Raw genomic sequence first — 20687 nt, forward strand, 5'->3', positions numbered from 1 at the left:
TCTTTTTTTCTTATTATTTTTATTCTTCCACACATTTTGTCCACGCTATTTCTCGGAATTGAATGGACCAATGTTGATGGAATTATACCACAATGTGGAACACCATGTGAAGTTGTGCAGCAGACTTTAGCATGTGCAAGATGGACGCCGTTACCATGGAAACAGAACAAATGTAAAAAATATTTTTTTGGTTTTTGGTGAATAATTTGAATATTCCTGAACTGAAAATCATCAAATTTTTATATATTGTTGGTGTCCACCATATACAGGTTTGGGATGATTTGGGGAATCTTTGGAACTACTATATTGCCATGGAAACTAAATATGTTTAGCATTAAACCCTATGGGGAAAATCTTAAAGTAGTATTTAAACTCTTAATATGGTATATCCAACCATTAAAACTTTAATGGTATGTTCCTTATCATGTGCCAATGTGGTAGGTGTCTTTGGAATTTTGGAAATGGTCACCGTTATCATGGAAACAGCAGAAATGTCCAAAAATTTCAAATTGGTCCAAACTTTCAAAAAATTGACAGACATGTTAAGTGGCACATCAAGAGTTGGTATTCGACTTTGGAATTTCCAAAATGGCCGCCGTTTCCATGGAAACAACACAAAAATAAAAAATTTCAAAATGCTCCAAAACTGATGAAATTTTACAACAACGTTGATAGACATCTTTAATCTTGGAAATTTCAAAATGGATGCGGCTCGCCTGGCAATGGGGGACGAGGGTGCCATCCGTTATTGCTAGCAATTACAAATCTAGTTATGGCACCCTCAACGGAGTTGGGGTGACATATTGTTATTCTACGTTTCTTTTTTTTCTTATTTTTCTTATTCTTCTTCCACACATTTTGTCCGTCGTGTTTCTCGAAATCCTATGGATCAATGTTGATGGAACTTTACTATAATGAGGACCCCCATGTAAAGTTGTGCACCTTGGTATGGAATGGTAAGAGATGGCCGCCGTTTCCATGGAAACAGCAAAAATGCGAAAAAAATCAAAGTGTTCCAAAATGGAAGAAACTCCACAGGAATGATAACTGACATGCGCTGATTTCCAATTTGACTTTGGAATTTTCAAAATGGCTGCCGTTACCATGGAAACAGCTAAAATATCAAAAATTCTAACTCTTTCGTTATAACACTCAGCTGGATGAAACTTTATAAAAATGTTACCCGGTACGCTAAGATGTCAAAACAATATTTTGATAATCCAAAATGGCCGCTGTTGTCATGGAAACTGGGGCCAAGTTTTGCATTGACCCTATGGGAAAATGCATAAAATCTGCATTTTCTCAGAGAGTATTGCAACAAAGTAAATGAAACTGCATTGATATATAACATGACATGTGGCAATAAGATGTCTGCTTTTAGAATTTTGGAATTATCTACTGTAACCATGGTTGCAGGACAAATGTTCAAAATTTCCAAAAAAAATCAAAATGCTGCAAACTGGATAAAACTTTGCAGGAATGGTGACTGACATGTGCGGAGTTGCATTTTGAAGTTGGAATTTCCAAAATGGCTGCCGTAACCATGGAAACAGCAAAATTGTCCAAAATTTCAAAATGCTCCAAACTTAATGAAATTTTACAAAAATGATGACTTGCATGTGTAGATGCACTCTTTGACTTTGAAATTTTCAAAATGGCTGTCGCTCGCCTGGCAATTGGGGGACGAGGGTGCCATCCGTTATTGCTAGCAATTACAAATCTAGTTATTTTTATTATTCTTCCACACATTTTGTCCATCGTGTTTCTAAGAATTGAGTGATCCAATATTGTTGGAACTATAACATATTGAGGACCCCCATTTGAAGTTGTGCACCTTGCTATGGAATGGTAAAAGATGGCCGCCGTTTCCATGGAAACAGCACAAATGCGAAAAAAATCAAAGTGGTCCAAACTGGAAGAAACTCCACAGGAATGTTAACTGGCATGTGCTGATTTCCAGTTTGACTTTGGAATTTTCAAAATGGCTGCCGTTACCATGGAAACAGCTAAAATATCAAAAATTCTAACTCTTTCGTTATAATATCCAACTGGATGAAACTTTATGAAAATGTTCTCCAGTATGCCAAGATGTCAAGACAATATTTGGATAGTTCAAAATGGCCGCCGTTGTCATGGAAACAGGGGCCAAGTTTTGCATTGACCCTATGGAAAAATGCATAAAATCAGCATTTTTTCAGAGAGTAGTGCACCAAAGTAAATGAAACTGTATTGATATATAACATGACATGTGGCAAAGAGATGTACGCTTTTAGAATTTTGGAATTATCTACTGTAACCATGGTTGCAGCACAAATGTTCAAAATTTCCAAAAAAATCAAAATGCTGCAAACTGGATGAAACTTTACAGGAATAGTAACTGACATGTGCGGAGTTGCATTTTGAAGTTGGAATTTCCAAAATGGCTGCCGTAACCATGGAAACAGCAAAATTGTCCAAAATTTCAAAATGCTCCAAACTTAATGAAATTTTACAAAAATGATGACTTGCATGTGTAGATGCACTCTTTGACTTTGAAATTTTCAAAATGGATGCCGCTCGCCTGGCAATGGGGGGACGAGGGTGCCATCCGTTATTGCTAGCAATTACAAATCTAGTTAAACCTTATTATTATAGACGTCCATCGTTGTTCAAATTAGTGCAACTTCTCAGCACTGAAAATATTAAAGACAGCGGTGGATCCAGCCATTTTAAAAAGGGGGGTTCCAACTATATGTCCCATTCAAATGCATTGATCGGCAAAAAAAAAGGGGGGTTCCAACCCCCGGAAACACCCCCACCCCCTGGATTCGCCAATGAAATATTTGCGTAATTAGTGTAAATTCTTGTTTGATGCACTTAATCATAGGACCGAACTGTTATTGGTCAATACTTGATATTTATTTGCTTCTCTGATGTATATTGTGTGTTATAAAAATGTACTTGTATTTATTGCACTGATAAGCATAATGTGCTTAAAGTAATAAAGAACTGAAATTACACAGTTTAGTAATTCACCAATTATTGTCCGTCGAATGTCTATATTGTCCTTCTATTGTCCATGTCTATCAAAATACAGTTCACTCAACTATTACCTGTGGGGAAGTTCTCAAACCTCTTTCCCAACTTAGTTCATTTTTGTCATTTTTGCACCTGCTGGAGGTAGGAAAAAGGTGCACTGTAAAATCCAGTAAAGGTTTTAATTTTCTAAAACATAAAATGTTTTTGAATTTTAGTTTTCTCAATCACAGCAGCCTTTAATGTTCGCTAATTTTTTGTTTCCTTATTCAGTCTGCTTGAAATTAAAGTCGACTTCGTTTTTTCAAGGACGTATATTATGTTAGTTATACGTCCTTGGTTTTTTACAGTTAGCTAATTCACAATTAGATAATTAGCTATTAAAATGAAATTTAACAAACTGTATAAATGTAATCAAAATTATTATGTAAATAAATAAATACATAACTTGTTTATTATGTGTTACCTATTCATATATCAATAGAAATTATATAATGAGTATTTACCCCTGAGCAGAAATGTTCTTTTCTTAATATAATAATTAGAACGTGATTGTTGAGCCGTTAAAAACAGTTGTTGAAATTTTATGAGTTTGAACCTGTTAGGTCGATATTTCCTTCGGCAACGGAAAGCAGATTACTTTAAGTGAAATCAACCAATAAAAACGACCGTCTGACCGTTGCTAGTATACTTACACCCGGAACCCCTCGTATACAAATAGGTTAACTACTCTTAGTTTCAATAAACATCGCAACCACCGTGTGTAGTAGACGTGAAATTTATTAACGAAATCAAAATGAGGGAAATCGTACATTTACAAGCCGGACAATGCGGAAACCAAATTGGTGCCAAGGTGAGTCTTATTTTACAGGGAAATAGCATGAAATATTTAGATTTCTATCAAAATATGGAAAATCGATTATCTCAATTCTGAGTCATGATTTTGTAAGTTGAAAGACTAGTAGTTGAAAGGCGGTTAACTGGTTAAAAATGGCGGTCTTGACTACACTATCGATTTTTAACAGACTTGTGTATTCAATTGTATATTGTCGGATAACACAATTTTAAGTCTTTAGAATCTAAAACGTTTAAGAAGAGAAAATGTTGATTTGAGGTATTGAATAATGTTTAGATCTTTATTTCAATTTCATAATCGGTATAAGAAGTTAAACTTGCCAAAAGGACATTTTTAATATAAAAAAATTGATTATTTCCTACTACATGTATATAGGTCAACATGTCTGGACATTAACTCAAAAATCCTTTAACCAATTTGGATAAAACTTTGATTTGTTTATATCTATTGACGTGAGCTCCCTTTCGTTTTTATAAATTTAGATTTTACGTTTCTGAGTTACTGGGTTTTATTCATTAAAAAGGGGAATTTTCCAGCTTTCGGTCAATAACTCACAAATGCTTTCAGCAGGTATCATAAAACTTTGGATAACAGTTTATATCGATTGAAGTAAGCTTACTTTCTATTTTTATAAATTTATGATGTAACGTGTCCGAGTTGTGGGGTTTCATTCTTTAAAAAAAAGGGGGGGGCATTTGCGAGTTTTTCGAACTACAACTCTAAATGCTTTCTACAGTTCTGAAGATTTTTAATGAATTGTTTAAATCTATTCCCTATTGATTTTTTGGGTGTTTTTTTAGCCAGTATTTTATGTAGAATATCGAAGCGATTTTTAAATGGTTATTTAATAGTATATTTTTGTTTAGAACTTTGCAATATATTTTTTGACGTGTCTTAAAAGTCAACTTGTTCAATTGTTTGGCTGGGTGTTGATTGCAATGTTAATTGCTCAACTGTACACTTAATCAATACGTCACACTTTGATAAATAAGGGGGTATCAAACACCTTTACTTAAATTAATTTGGCTCGTTTAATTTTCATAAAATTTTGACAATACATAAAATATTTCCGATCTTTTGTATTGGTTATTATTATACATTAAACATGTAACATGACGCAAAAAGAAATATTTATCTGTACTTTATGCTATTGTTTACTCTTTATTGTAGTTCTGGGAAGTTATCTCAGACGAGCACGGCATTGACCCCACCGGAACATACCATGGAGATTCAGATTTACAATTAGAAAGAATCAACGTCTACTACAATGAAGCTACAGGTATGAAATCAGATAAAAAAATATAGGAAAAAAATCTTACGTCAAAATGTGAAAAAAGGAAATGAAATTAAAAAAAAACTTCGTTAGCAATACACACTCATCGATAGACCACCCGCTGCGTATAAAACTTATAATACAATCCTCTTTTCTTTGAGTTTAATTTTCTTCATTTCTTTAATTGTTGAAAAAAATGAACAAAAGGTGCATGTTACAAAAATAAAACTTTCAGATTAAGTAAAACAGGACAAAAATAGGGGAAAATATATATAGTCACGTCATGCATGCAATTATAAAATCTGGAACAATTAACATGAATAAATTTCTGTCCTCTTTTTACAGGTGGAAAATATGTACCACGTGCTGTTTTGGTTGATTTGGAGCCCGGAACCATGGACTCTGTCCGATCTGGACCATTCGGTCAAATCTTCAGACCAGACAACTTTGTTTTCGGACAGAGTGGTGCAGGAAACAACTGGGCTAAGGGACATTACACAGAGGGTGCTGAACTTGTAGACTCTGTTCTCGATGTTGTCAGGAAAGAAGCTGAAAGCTGTGATTGTCTTCAGGGATTCCAACTTACACACTCACTTGGAGGTGGAACCGGATCAGGAATGGGAACACTCCTTATCTCCAAAATCCGTGAAGAATACCCAGACAGAATCATGAACACATTCTCAGTTGTACCATCACCAAAAGTAAGTATGGCTTCGAGTTCATGAGATATAACTTGGATAATCAACAAGTTGTTTAAAATTTTACTGGGATTTTGGCTTTGAGATATTCATTTTCTAGACGAATTTCAGTTGGAACATATAAAGGTGCATCTATTGTTTCATATTTTTTTTAAAGAAAATTGTAAGCTATGAGACACTAAATCAAAATTTCAAGTAAAAGACATTATATAGTGCACTATAAATAAAGAATAATTTTAATAGTGAAACTAAAGAATAACTTACTGATAAATATATATTTAGATATGAGGTCAACTTAATTACGGTTTTGTTTATAAATTCCTGTAATATAATTCATTAATGTTTTACATGAATGAACTATATTTATGTAAACGTTATTTCTTTTCCAGGTATCAGACACAGTCGTTGAACCATACAATGCCACACTATCTGTACATCAATTGGTAGAAAACACAGATGAAACATACTGTATCGACAACGAGGCTCTTTACGATATCTGCTTCAGAACCCTCAAACTTACAACACCAACATACGGTGATCTTAACCATCTTGTCTCCGCAACAATGTCAGGTGTCACCACATGTCTCCGATTTCCAGGTCAGTTGAACGCTGATCTCCGTAAATTGGCCGTCAACATGGTACCATTCCCACGTCTTCATTTCTTCATGCCAGGATTCGCACCCCTGACATCACGTGGTAGCCAACAGTACAGAGCTTTAACTGTACCAGAACTTACCCAACAGATGTTCGATGCCAAGAACATGATGGCAGCTTGCGATCCCCGTCACGGCAGATACCTCACAGTTGCTTGTATGTTCCGTGGACGTATGTCAATGAAGGAGGTTGATGAACAAATGTTGAACGTACAGAACAAGAACAGCAGCTACTTCGTTGAATGGATCCCAAACAACGTCAAGACAGCCGTCTGTGACATTCCACCACGTGGTCTTAAGATGTCTGCCACATTTATTGGTAACAGCACTGCCATCCAGGAACTCTTTAAGAGAATCTCAGAACAATTCACCGCTATGTTCAGGCGTAAAGCTTTCTTGCATTGGTACACTGGTGAGGGTATGGACGAGATGGAATTCACAGAAGCCGAATCCAACATGAACGATTTGGTCTCAGAATACCAACAATACCAGGATGCAACAGCCGAAGAGGAAGGAGAATTCGAAGAGGAAGAAGGAGAAGAGGAAGCTTAAACATTTCCTAAAGCTCAATGAACTTTAAAAAAGAATAATTTTAAAAGTGAAACTAAAGAATAACTTACTGATATACTGGATACAAACAAACAACTGTCCAGTTATCTATTGAAATATTACACCATCATGATATTAAATTATTGAACAATGAAGATATTATTATTACTTTGTCATAAATTAAAATGATATGTATGACATAAAGTTTTAAGATAGAATTTCCAGGTTCAGATACTTTTGAGGTTTTTGGTTTTCACACATTAGAAGTGGTTTGGCAACACGGTTCCGTTAACATGACATGGATTTAAGCAATTATCTTCAATGTAAAGGTAGCCACACGGCCTTCCACAATGAGCAAAAATCATACGGTAAAGTCAACTATAATAGTCCCCGACAGTAAATAGAACAAGGGCCTTATTTAATTGTAACGGGGGAAAATGTAACAGTCAGAAACTTAGACAATCACTATTTTTTTTTAGCTCAATCCGATGTACCAAAAACACGCATCAAAGGTCTAACAGAACAACAAATTAACAATATTTGAAATTCGTCTGTAAAGGGATTGAAACTGAAGGTTACTTGCACAAATATCATAAATACAAAAGACACAAAGCACCGATCAAAAAGCTCTCGCAGTAAAGCTTATCCAAAGCAAGTACATAAACATACTCTCGTGGGTCATATGTTATTGGTAGTTTTGTGCTACGCTAGAAGGTTCTTGTATTTATTTTTCAATGGTTAGTCTTTCTTCTAAGTTGAACACATGCAAAAGTGATAGTTTAGTATATTTTTGTTAAGCCGGGCTTGGCAAAAAATAGTTCTGTTATTTGCTTGCTTATATATACATGATGTAATAATGATTCCCAAGTATGAGATTTTATTTTGGCGTTTAGCTATAGATCTTAAGATTTTATTCTCTCGCCTAAATCAAATGTAACAGAAGGCAAGACATTACAGATATTTAATGGTGAAGGTGTTGCTCAATGTTAAAGGTCAAACGGCTAATTGTTGGTGTCTAGTGTAGGTGTTAATCCGGTGAAGGTGACGTAAACTTCTTGTGTAAAGATTTATGTTCGGTATCCACATTCTGTCAAATAGATACAACTGCCTTGTGTTCTGCAGTTTCAATCTGCTATATTTCGGATTTCATTGGCCTCATGTTCTTGGTCCAGTGTCTGAATTAATTAGCAATGTTCATATTAGGTTTTTGGCTTGCGTACAAAATGTAGGAACTACTTGTATTATATAGATGATATTTTGTATGAATGGCATTACTATCAGTACATGTTAGTGTGACAACTATTTTAATGCCCGGTCATCTAAGTCAAGGGCCATCGACTCTGCATTAATTAGCAATGTGGCGGTCTTTTTTTCTGCCAACAAGCGAGACGTTGATGTCTCTGTGTCAACAGTTAATTTATATAATCGTTGAAATATTATATATACATGTCAATAAAAAGGGTTTGTTTCGTTTCACCATGACCTGATTTATATGGTTCATTGATTTACTTTAAGAAACTATAAGAGCCTAATGGGTTCACAAAACATTGTCCTCATTTTGATTAATCGTTTGGTCAACATTATAAAGTTGGATTTTTTTCAGATTAATTGCTCAGATAAGGCATAAAATGGGTGTACATGTTTGCCTGACTGTGCTGAAATCATTTTCATGGTTCTTTGAGCAACATTAAATGTCGTAACAAAACAGTATACGTTTTTAACCTTTAATATGAAATCAAATAGACCTAGAAAAATCTAATTGCACGAGTTCGCTATCTTTTTATAACTTTATCTATGTTTATGTGGAGTTATATGACTGTATGGAGTCTTCAGAGGACACCTCGATGGTTAATTAGATGGCATCTACATTAGAATACACACGAAGTCTGATACAAGTAAGGAACACTACGCCAAATTTTATGGTTTTGGGTGAGCTTGGGAGATTTCCCCTCGAAATTAAAGTTAAACTTAGAATGGTATCATTCTGGACAAGACTTGTACAAAATGATACTAAACTAAGTAGTATTTTATATCAACTGATGTTATCCTTACAAAGTAAAACTAAATATACCTTCAAATGGATTAAACATGTAGAAACTATTTTTGATGAAGTTGGGATGAGTTACATTTTTAAAAACCAGTATGCATTTTGTGATAAAATTGTTGTGAAGCAAATTTTATGTGACCAGTTTATACAAAAGTGGTATAGTGATATACAAAACTCCTCCCGTGGCCTCTTTTATTCGATATTCAAAAAACAGTTTTGTTTGGAAAATTACCTATTGAGACTTAGTGACTATAATCGAACGTGGTTAACCAAACTGCGTACATCTAATTTACATTTACCTATAGAAACTGGTCGTTGGTTCAATATCCCAAGGGAAGAAAGAACATGTAACTTATGTACAAATGGTATTGGAGATGAATTCCATATTATGTTTATATGTAAAAATGAAAATATTGTTTTATTAAGAAACAAGTACATACCTATGTACTACACAGCTCACCCGAGCATTATCAAGTTAGAAGGTTTACTCTCTTATTGTAATACTGCACTATACAAAAAGCTATCATTGTTCATCAGAAAAGTTAATGTATTTCTTTGATTTATGTCATATCGATCCATATATGTTGTATATCTTTCTTTTTTTTTTTTATAATCATTCACACTGTTTGGTTCTAATGAGCTGTATATATTGATTTAAATATGTTTAATCGTTCTTCTGTCATGTTGTTTGCATATAATATATTATATATTTGACCTCATGTTACACGTTTATATGTGTCTGAGTGTTTTCTAATAAATCGTAAATCGATACATATTATCGAGCCCGTGCATTGTTAATTGGTTTTTTTAGACCTTTTAATTTGGATATACATTTTATTGTGTTACAAATCAAATATAAGAATATTGAATCAAAGGTTGATGGTTTGGATAGATCTTTATTTCTGAAATCTCATTATTCTCCATTCTTTTTTATTTTAGCAGCCTATTATTCTCTATTACTTATTATTTGGTCATTTTTTTCTATTCTGTTAATAACATTCAAACCCTTATAGTTTATTTATTTACTTCATTGACAAGATGATTGGTGGCTATTTTCACGTCCAGCGGAAAGTTTTAAAATAATCGCATTTTGAGGACGAGATCATTATATAATTAATGCGAAATGAATATAACTCGGCTTTGTACTAGACAGACTTTTAACGCGCTATAGTTAACCTGGTAGCAATCCGCCAGACGACATCCACCCTTGACGGACACTTCCTTCTGAATCCGAGACGACCAGTTCTTTCCCCTTACTCCTTAAGAGTTGGTGTCGTGTGATAAGCAGATGAGCAGTAAATACCATTCTAAAGTCGTCGGTTCGACCCCATGACTTAGCGCTGCGCAACATAGGCAAACATGCTACCTAAAGACCAGCGAGATGGTTACTTTATTGAAAAGCGTTATACGCCCACCCATTTATTCAGAGTGACGGATGTTCACAGCCAAGGGCAAGTTTGTAGCAATTAATATCTTCAATCTTGTTTTAATAGAAGTATAAACTTCACAATCGGCGGATTTAAAAAAAAATAAATGACCAATGTCAGTTCTGATATCATTAGCCTAATTATTTACCGTTATCAATCTTTTAATTTCGCCTATGCTTGGAAGCATCAATATAATACTTCCATGGTCTAATAAAGAAATGAATTGATTTGAATAATAATTTCATTGCGATTTAAGCACATCATCTTGAAGTCTTCAAATAGATTAAAAATACCAGGCGAAATAAGTTTAAATTACAACTTGGAATATATATGTACGAAACAAGAGAACTGAAAACTATTGTAAGTCGCGTGAACTTATTGAATAATTTGAGTAAAATGTTCACGGAAATGACTTCGGAATATACGAACACAGATCAAGATTGGACTTGATCTTAGCTTTCCTAAAAATATTTCTCAATTTAATATTATATTTAAGATTAGCAACTAGCTAACATACAAATAATCAGTGGCGGATCAAAAACTTTATAAGAGGGTCTACTGACTGCAAAAAAAAATGGGGCCCGCTACAGTCATGCTTCAGTGATACCGTATACAATAAACCAATTTTTTCCCACGAAAGGGGGGCACGGGATCCCTGTATCCGCCTATGCTTAGAAGCAAAGTAAGGGTACTCGTAGTAACTAAACAGGGGCGTAGCTATAAAGAAATGATGTGGAAGCAACTAGCGCCGAGCGGAGCGAGGCGAAAAAAAATTTGGGACCCTATTATGCAGAAATTTATTTTTTTTCGGTTTTCGGTCATAGGACGGTTAAAAGAGGAGCTATATGTAGATAAAAATTTATGAATGTAAAACTATTAATAAATCTTCTGAATATAGTAATACTTAAACAACACATATTTGTGATACAGAATTTACTCAAAATTGTCTAAAATCTGCTCTTCGGGTCTGGGCAGAAACAAACTTCTCTATTACTTTGTCAACATTCACACTGAAATCCTGATGAATATGCAGTAATGCTATGTAACTTTCGTTGTTAATTGTTGATCGTACATTTGTTTTCAATTAGATACGTAGTACCGTGACTGCATGATCTCAGTGTCATCATGGTATGGTAGCACTCGCGAGATGTTATAAACCAGCGTACGTGTTCGGCATCGAGCGACCTCTTCGTCAAAATTACATGCTAGGTCAGTTTCGTATGTTCAGACAATATTGAGATTTGTTTGTTTGTGATATTTCCTACAACACGATGAGCAACGCAGATACAGCACAAAGAAGCGATTTTCTGATAACTTGACGCGACTCCACTCTCCAGTTGTCTTATCATATGGTCTATGAACGCAAAAAATAATGAGACTTTCCAATACTGTTTTGGCGTGGTTGCAGGGTGATTGGCTCCGGTAGTCTGTCAACCACATCGCCTCGGCATATTTTCAACGATATCGAAGGGATCTGATAATTCTAATGCCGATTGGTACATCTCATTCCAAACTGATGAACTGTACACTGTAAAATGTGCTACAAAACTACATATCTTAGATTGAGTATTACAAATTCAAAAGTAAATATCTTGTTAAAGATACAAGTAACCTTCCGATTTTGTCATAATCTCCAAAAAAAAATTTTATTTTGAAACCAAATGTCGTTATTTAATGATATTTCATCAATTACAAAAAAGTGACAACATAGGTGTTTCCTTTAACATTCCATTTATAAATTTTTATTTTGCCATTTCTTTTTTTGCATGCCGAATCAATGTGCACGCAACTTCGGAGCTACGATCTTTTTCTGAAATAACAGCTTCATCGACACTTGTAACTAGGTTGTCAAACTAATATCCGGGATAGACGGAAAAGACACCAACAGTCTCCGATTCCGATTGACCAAATCATCTCTCTCTTTTTTTTTTTTTTTTTTTTTGTGTGAAAACGACGTGGATGCACGTGCTGTCGTGCCTCCGGGTAGCTCGTAGTAACTAAGTAAAAGCTAGTTTAAAGTCTTTATTTCATATACTACAAAAGGTACGTTCTCCCTGACATGTATCCTTCAACACTAAGACCGGTTAAAAGATATACAGGTATACATTCGTTTTCCATGTATAGTCACGTGTCTTTTGTTGACTTATGAAAACAAAGATAGATCAATATGATTGACACAAAGACCACAAACCAAAATACAACGGTGTGAACAACTATTGGTCACCGTAGTCACCGGAGAATTGGGTTGGTAAATGCTCACATTTATCTGAACAGAAACAGGCTCCAAATGTCCTCCTTTACACGCCATAACTCATGGTGGAGCCTAAATAAAGGAGGCTCATACGGAGAACAGAAGATACAAAGGCTGCTATATGCGAAACAACTTCGCAGAAAAATCTTACGATCTCGTTTAAAAAAGAAGACTGTTTATAATGATATTGTAACCCGTTTTATGTGCGTTATTTTTTGTATTGTGTTCCTGTCACATCGACATTTATCTCAGTGTCTTTATACGTGTTACCGTCGCCTGCTTTCGTCGTTAATAACGTGATTCCATAACACTGAACAGATAATTGAATAATTGTGGCGAGCGGGGCGATCCGAAAAAAAATGTTTTGAACAATATCATACTAAATGTTTATATAAATCGTGTTAAACATAAGATTTTTATTATTTTTTAGTGATCAATCCAGCTGAATCTGACACCATGCATGTTGAATGACTTAACGTCCGGGTACTGTAATACGATTGGTGAAAAAAAAGTTCCAAATTCCAAAAACCTATAATACACGGTTAGATTCAGCATATTTAAGAACCCCAAGAATTCAAGAATAAAACCCCATTGAAATTGGTCAGGAAATAAGCAATTTATACAAAGTATTAGAAAATTATTGTTCGATCTCGGCCCCCAATTCTTAAACAGCTTGGGCCATAACCCCCCAAAATCAATCCCAACCTTCTTTTTTTTAATGGAACCTTGTGATACAATTTCAGAAAGATCCATACACTTACACACAAGTTAATTATTGTCTCGCAACTAGCAAAATACTTATTTTGACCACTTTTGGGACCCTTGTTCCTACACTGTTGGGACCAAAACCCCTAAAATCAATCACAATCTTCCTTAAGTGGTTATAAACCTTATGTTAAAATTTTATTGATTTCTATTTACTTATACTAAACTTATTACCCGGAAATCATCCGAAGCTGATGACGACGACGACGTGATACCAATAATACAACCAATTTTTTTTTATTTTTGCGGTCGTATAAAAATATAAACAGACTGACAATTATCAAAGCATACAATGAGTCAAACTTATTCAAATAGATTTTAATAAGATATTCAATGAAATATTTAATTACACGTAGATGTAAAAATATTCGGTATCTTATATCAATTTTCAGAAGAAATAAAAATTGTCCACAATCTTGTTATGCCTGTTGTTGTTGGTCTTCTTCTTCTTCCTCGTCAAATTCACCTTCTTCTTCGGCTGTCGCATCCTGGTATTGTTGGTATTCTGAGACCAAATCGTTCATGTTGGATTCGGCTTCTGTGAATTCCATCTCGTCCATACCCTCACCAGTGTACCAATGCAAGAAAGCCTTACGACGGAACATAGCAGTGAATTGTTCTGAGATTCTCTTAAAGAGTTCCTGGATGGCAGTGCTGTTTCCAATAAATGTGGCGGACATCTTAAGACCACGTGGTGGAATGTCACAGACGGCTGTCTTAACGTTGTTGGGGATCCATTCAACGAAGTAGCTGCTGTTCTTGTTCTGAACGTTCAACATTTGTTCATCAACTTCCTTCATGGACATACGACCCCGGAACATACAGGCAACTGTGAGGTATCTTCCGTGACGGGGATCGCAAGCTGCCATCATGTTCTTGGCATCAAACATTTGCTGTGTCAGTTCTGGGACAGTGAGAGCCCTGTATTGCTGGCTACCACGTGATGTCAGGGGAGCAAACCCTGGTATGAAGAAATGAAGACGCGGGAATGGAACCATGTTTACAGCTAATTTGCGGAGATCAGCATTCAACTGACCTGGGAATCGAAGACAAGTTGTTACACCAGACATTGTTGCAGAGACGAGATGGTTAAGGTCACCGTATGTTGGTGTGGTCAGTTTGAGGGTTCTGAAACAGATATCATATAGAGCCTCGTTATCAATGCAGTAGGTTTCATCCGTGTTTTCTACCAGTTGATGTACAGAGAGTGTGGCATTGTATGGTTCAACGACTGTATCTGATACCTGGAATGATAAAATAGTCAGTTTGATATTATCATTTTCATGTGTCAAGAAGATATGATTGTAAAAATGTGCATGATAGTCATCTTGAATTCAGATAAACAGCAAAATAACAAAACTCAATAAAGATCCTTTTAAAATATCTTTGTTTATAGTACCGTTTCTCATAATTTGAAGGTGAAATAAAAAAAAAAATTGTTTATTAATTAATTATTTCAAAGTATCATTTTTTCAGTTAAAAAGTTAAAATCAATTACACAAAACGTCCTTTGTGTTTAAAACATAAATGCACATTCACATTCTAAGAACCTCTTTTTTTTCATATACGATCAAACAGGAGTATAAAATATATATAATATGAATTGAAATCATAGCGAAATGAGTATGTTAAAGAACTAACTTTGGGTGATGGAACAACTGAGAATGTGTTCATGATTCTGTCTGGGTATTCCTCTCTGATTTTGGAGATGAGAAGTGTTCCCATACCGGCTCCGGTTCCGCCGCCAAGTGAATGTGTGAGTTGGAATCCCTGAAGACAATCACAACTTTCAGCTTCCTTCCTGACTACATCAAGAACAGAGTCTACAAGTTCAGCACCTTCTGTGTAATGTCCCTTGGCCCAGTTGTTTCCAGCTCCACTCTGTCCGAAAACAAAGTTGTCTGGTCTGAAGATTTGGCCAAATGGTCCGGATCGGACGGAGTCCATGGTTCCGGGCTCCAAATCAACCAAGACAGCACGTGGCACATACTTTCCACCTGATAAAAAAGTGACTTGATGTTATTTATTGTATACTAGTCTAGAATAATGTATTTTCTTACTTGTAATGCCTTTCCACCGAGTTAGTTTTTATGAGACCCGCGTCTTCAAACGAGTTTAACGCCGCCGCATTCTATATGTGCCTGTACCAAATCAGGAGTCAGTAATTCCGTGGTTTGTATGTTGCTGTGTAACAGAATTGTTTATCGTTCTTTAATTTGCACATAAATAAGGCCTTTAGGTTTTTGGTTTAAAATGTTTACGTTTGTCGTTTTGGGACCTTTTATAGGTTACTATGCTGCATAGGCTTTGCTCATAGTTGAAGGTCGAAAGAAGGTGACCAATAGTTGTAAATTTCTGTAATATCTCAGTGGTCTCTTGTGAACAGGTGTATCATTGGCAATGATACCACATCTTCTTGTTTTTATCTTTAATTCATATTTAAGATGACTTCTTATCTTCCACATTAATGGTGTGTTATAGTTTTTTAAGAACAATGTGAAGTCCATATATAAATGTGGCTGTATGTTTAATCTTCATAGTCGATTTGGTATAATGTTGAAAATTACTTTAGACATTTTACAAAGTTCAGAAAAACAGCGTCGCAGACTTAGAAATTTTCAAAAGTTTATATGACGTGATATGGATAATCAGTGTTATTACAGGTTACCAGATATAAACACTTAAAATTGACATTGATGGAACTTCTATTATATTTGTTTGCATAAGGAGATAAATCTTAAGTAGAAAAGACTGCGGTACAGCCTATACAAAACAAATAACATGGTGTATTGTGCTGGGTTTGGTTATGACGCTTCCATAAAATTCTAAATGGAAGTAAATGATGAGCTAATGTGAAAAAAAAAAAGAAATTTACGGGTCTTTCGTTACCTGTAGCTTCATTGTAGTAGACGTTTATTCTTTCTAATTGTAAATCTGAATCTCCATGGTAGGTTCCGGTGGGGTCGATACCGTGTTCATCTGAGATAACTTCCCAAAACTGTAATTAAAATTGACTGTAACATTGAAATACTGGTATTGTAATTGAAAGGTACATATGTCGTGGACAAATTACTCGTCGTTGTATCTGCTAAATATATGTATATAGGCCATGTTTTCAAGATTACAGATATGGAGGCGAGTGGTAAAATAGTTTTTTGGCGGGTGTAAAATAAGTTTTTCAACATCTAGCTTTATCTGCCCGTGTTAAAATAATTTAGTTTCGTTTGCCAAGGTGCAGTTCAATTGAGTGGATTTTTACGACATTCTTATATGTTGAATAAGATATTTCAGTTTTCGGTTTAAATAAACAATTATTTGATTGTCTTTGTTAAATTTAGTCATAAAGTTTATATACCTACATTGTAGTTTATTTAGTCATTGAGTTGTTTGTTTTCGCAATGACGTATATACTACATATATAAATCTTCCTTTTATTCATGAAAATTTAAAAAAAATTATTGTCTCATTGATGTCTACACCATACAAGTCTTTCCTTTATTCATGAATATTTGAAAGAAATTAATGCAAAGCATTGACAAAAAGCATATAAGAAATGCAAAGTACATGCAAGTATTGACAAAAGAATAATTATATTGCAGTGAAATATGGTCGTTTTTATTATTGTTTATAACTGCTTAGCAACATGGATGCACACAAATAATACTATTAAATACCTTTCATCGTTTATTATTTATTTATCAAATTCAGTCGAGCAAGAATTTCATTTAAATTTTACTTTTTGGACTTCGTCAACTTTCGTATTATTCATTGACTGTTAATTGTATTTGAAGGTTGTCACAACAAAGTTCTGCATTTTGGTCCATTTAAATTCTGACAAATTGATTTGTATATATTATGTAAAGAAATTATAAAATACCATAGACTTGGGCGCATGCAAACATGTTTAAATAACCCCGCCACTTTATGTATGTGCATGTCCCAAGTTAGGAGCCTGTTATACAGTACATGTAGTCGTTGGTTGCAGCATACAAATATATATCTGTTTTTGTTTGATTGGGTGTTTTTTTTTTTTTTTTTACATATGATAGGTTTCTCGTTTGAAATGTATTATGTTTGTCATATCGGTGGCTTTTATAGCGTGGTATGCGATAATGACTTTGCTCATTGTTGAAGGTCGTATGGTGACCAATAGATGCGGCTTATATATGTAATGTCTTTGCGGGAAACAACGCATTGTCAATCTCGCACCTATCCTATCATTTTTATAAAAAAAAATATGTACAATAATTAAAAGTGGGGATTTTAGGCGGTACAGCCAGAATTTGAATAACATAAATGTGTTGTGTTATGTCAATGAGACAGCAAGCAAATGACACCCCTCCCTCCCCCTAAAACTATGGGTTTTCACACCCTTTTTGAAGTCGCCTTCAGATGATTCGTTTTCAATAAAATGTTCCACGTGATGTCTTGAAAAAATGAGCAGATACAATAATTTCTAGCAGCAGACATTCGATAAATGATTATCTGATAATGCTAACAAATAAAGAGATTTAAGTAACCTTATGGATATCATATTGAATAAAATGAAATGTTAGCAGCGGATCCAGAATTTTTAAAAGAGGCTAGTTGAAAAATAGTTGTCTTAAATAAAGACGCCCAAGAAAATCAGGCCAGAAAAAGGGGGTTGTCCGAGCCACCTTAGGCCCCGAGAAATCTTATATAGCACATTGAACGCATCTGTTGCTACAAGGAGCACGTGCCGTTCTTGATTGAGTGCTTAGCAGAGGCGGATTTAGAGGGTTTTTCGGGTGGTCCCCTTTTGTGGGAAAATTTGGTTTATTATATAGGGAATCACTGAAACACGACTGGAGCGGGACCCCTCTTGTGCAGTCAGTGGGCCCCCACTTATAAAAATTTCTGGATCCGCTACTGCTTATAGTAAGATAAAGTTTGTATATTTGGGGATAAGTTGGGACTTTAATAACAAATTGTTTCTTTCCTGTTATTATTGAGCACAATGAACCTTTTTGTATTGACGTAAGGAACTATAACAGGTATTGCACCAAGCCTGTATGCATCGAACTTGGGTAACAATATTTGATAGAACAAATATTATTAACTTCCGTGTTAACCACCATCCCCCCTTTTCTCTTTATTTATTGTTGTTGGGTTTTTGCATCTAAATTTTATTTTATTATCTGTTTAGCCCTGGTATTGTGTGTGTGGACTGCATGTTGTTTGTCTTCTTATCGAATTTTTCTTCTGGTCGTCTTTCTTTTTTGTTTGTTTGTTGATATTCAGTTCTATATTGATTTTAAGCGTATAGCCGTCTGACTACTTCCAATAAATTACGTAACACAGAAACTCTTTAGTTCTTACCGTCTAAACGAGTTTCTAGAAGTGCAGTTCCATCTGTTTATTAGTCAGACAAGATATGAATTTACAATGTTGTATTTATATTCATGTTAACTGTTTTGAATTTGTAATACTCAAATTGTGGATTCGTGTGGAATGTACGTGATTCTTAAATTGTGGATTCGTAGATTGAAGATATAATTTAAAGCTGGAGAGCTGTCAACTCATTTGAAATTTTTTCTTGATTGACATTTTTTTCTCTTCGAAAATCGATGTAATGCAGTTGTAAGAATCAATAAATTATTTAAAAAATATTCAACTATTTTATGTCAATAGAATGTAAAAAAAAAAAACAAAAAAAAAAACAACAGCATCAACTGACCTTAGCTCCTATTTGGTTTCCGCACTGACCAGCTTGAAGATGTACAATTTCCCTCATCTTTATCTTCGGAACTTGGAACTACCTGGTATCTTGTTCAGCTTTCCTCGCCGTTGCTATAGGGTTTTATAATGTGCACGAATTTATATCGAAGAATCGGTGCCGCGTCACTTGTTACAGATGATTTTAATGATGCGCCTCGAAACGCATGTTAATTTAAATTTCATATTTTTAATATCTTTCTGCATCATCTCTTTTGCAAAAAGGGTGGTTATTGATTTGCAAAACCTAATTAAAGTGAAGGTTTTTAATTGTACGGCTTTGAACAGAGATTTGAAATGGGTGTATGCATAAGGATACGGATTGAATGTCCTCAATTTTTTATAATCTTTAAATGTTCTAAATCAGTTTTAGAATAACGGATATTCTGTAAAAGTTTCAAGAAAATTATTTAACAATTTAAATTTTCGGTAATAAGATGATTTCTTTACATCCTTCATTTCTGTAATCAGTATTTTATGAAATGAGGTCAATTTGAATGAACACTGCCAGACGGACACACGAAACCTTACACTCATACCATATACACGGAATAAAGTTAATATTTTGGGCCATACCGTCTGATCTACAGAATTGATCAAGAAAACTTAACCTTGCATGATAACCGATCAATGAAATGAGGTCAAAGTCAGATATAACCAATCTGACGGACGCAAAGACTCCTTACTCACAAGTACTTGTACATACAATTCACTTGGTTTCATTGAGCGGTCGCAAGACCATGAAAATGATAAAACATATGCCAGAATACAGCTCTGAATAAACAACAGCTTTATATAAGATACATGTATGAAGTATCCTTCTAAAATAACGAGGCCAGTGTTACCTGTAAAAGATTCAGTTTTTGTTATCAAATGAACACAACTTTTCGATAAATTTAATATGCTAGCACAACTGTTTTCGGACTCAATAGTATGTTCATTTCATGAGTGTTTTAAAGGAATTGTCATCTGTAGCAAATAGCCAACACAGTCATTGCTACCTTTGTATCCTTCCGTCTTGCATTTGCGAAATGTAGAGGGTGATCCAAATAACAACAACGGCCGCCATGATCATAAAAGCTCATTTAAACCCTACGTACCAGGTGAGCTAAAAATAGACAAAATTCATATTGTGGACAAAAGCTCATGAGGTCGTCCGAAAGTATTGATGAAGATGACAACAAGAAGTTTATATTTATCATTTCTGTCCCTGTCAAAATTTATCTTAAACAATTTTCAAGATAAGCAAAATCTTGCAACTCGCCCAGTCTTCATTTTTTTTAGCCTTGTCGATTGTACACAGGGTGGCAATTTCGAAGCGAAGAAAAACTATCTAATTAAGTTTAAGTATCAAAATTTCTTTTATTATAATTCGTAATACCATATAATGTATTGCACGGAAGGAACAGAAACACAA

The 20687-nt window shown here is 34.6% G+C and overlaps 3 protein-coding genes across 3 annotated transcripts in view; 2 read left to right on the forward strand and 1 right to left on the reverse strand.

Annotated features, from left to right (window-relative positions):
* Positions 1 to 20687, forward strand: part of LOC139485865 (tubulin beta-4B chain-like) — an 80178-nt gene that overhangs the window by 36497 nt on the left and 22994 nt on the right. The gene's annotated exons all lie outside the window — the stretch shown is intronic.
* On the forward strand, positions 3559 to 7199 carry LOC139485867 (tubulin beta-4B chain-like). The gene is made up of 4 exons (XM_071270515.1): positions 3559 to 3868; positions 5042 to 5150; positions 5490 to 5845; positions 6232 to 7199. Exons 1-4 carry the CDS (start codon positions 3812 to 3814, stop codon positions 7045 to 7047), a joined length of 1338 nt encoding a protein of 445 aa, XP_071126616.1. The 5' UTR covers positions 3559 to 3811; the 3' UTR covers positions 7048 to 7199.
* Positions 13838 to 19528, reverse strand: LOC139485862 (tubulin beta-4B chain-like). Its single transcript, XM_071270508.1, has 4 exons — positions 19233 to 19528; positions 16424 to 16532; positions 15176 to 15531; positions 13838 to 14778 (listed from the first exon to the last, which is right to left on the reverse strand). Exons 1-4 carry the CDS (start codon positions 19287 to 19289, stop codon positions 13954 to 13956), a joined length of 1347 nt encoding a protein of 448 aa, XP_071126609.1. The 5' UTR covers positions 19290 to 19528; the 3' UTR covers positions 13838 to 13953.

Source organism: Mytilus edulis, chromosome 8 (assembly GCF_963676685.1).
Source record: "Mytilus edulis chromosome 8, xbMytEdul2.2, whole genome shotgun sequence".
Classification (NCBI taxonomy): domain Eukaryota; kingdom Metazoa; phylum Mollusca; class Bivalvia; order Mytilida; family Mytilidae; genus Mytilus; species Mytilus edulis.

Bases quoted from the DNA above. Each gene is read 5' to 3' on its own strand.
- LOC139485867 (XM_071270515.1), top strand. From the start codon at position 3,812: ATGAGGGAAATCGTACATTTACAAGCCGGACAATGCGGAAACCAAATT. The intron at 3,869-5,041 runs GTGAGTCTTATT...TCTTTATTGTAG, and splicing joins GAAACCAAATTGGTGCCAAG to TTCTGGGAAGTTATCTCAGA. The intron at 5,846-6,231 runs GTAAGTATGGCT...TTTCTTTTCCAG, and splicing joins CAGTTGTACCATCACCAAAA to GTATCAGACACAGTCGTTGA.
- LOC139485862 (XM_071270508.1), bottom strand. From the start codon at position 19,289: ATGAGGGAAATTGTACATCTTCAAGCTGGTCAGTGCGGAAACCAAATA. The intron at 15,532-16,423 runs GTAACGAAAGAC...CTTTTTTATCAG, and splicing joins CTACTACAATGAAGCTACAG to GTGGAAAGTATGTGCCACGT. The intron at 14,779-15,175 runs GTTAGTTCTTTA...TTATCATTCCAG, and splicing joins CAGTTGTTCCATCACCCAAA to GTATCAGATACAGTCGTTGA.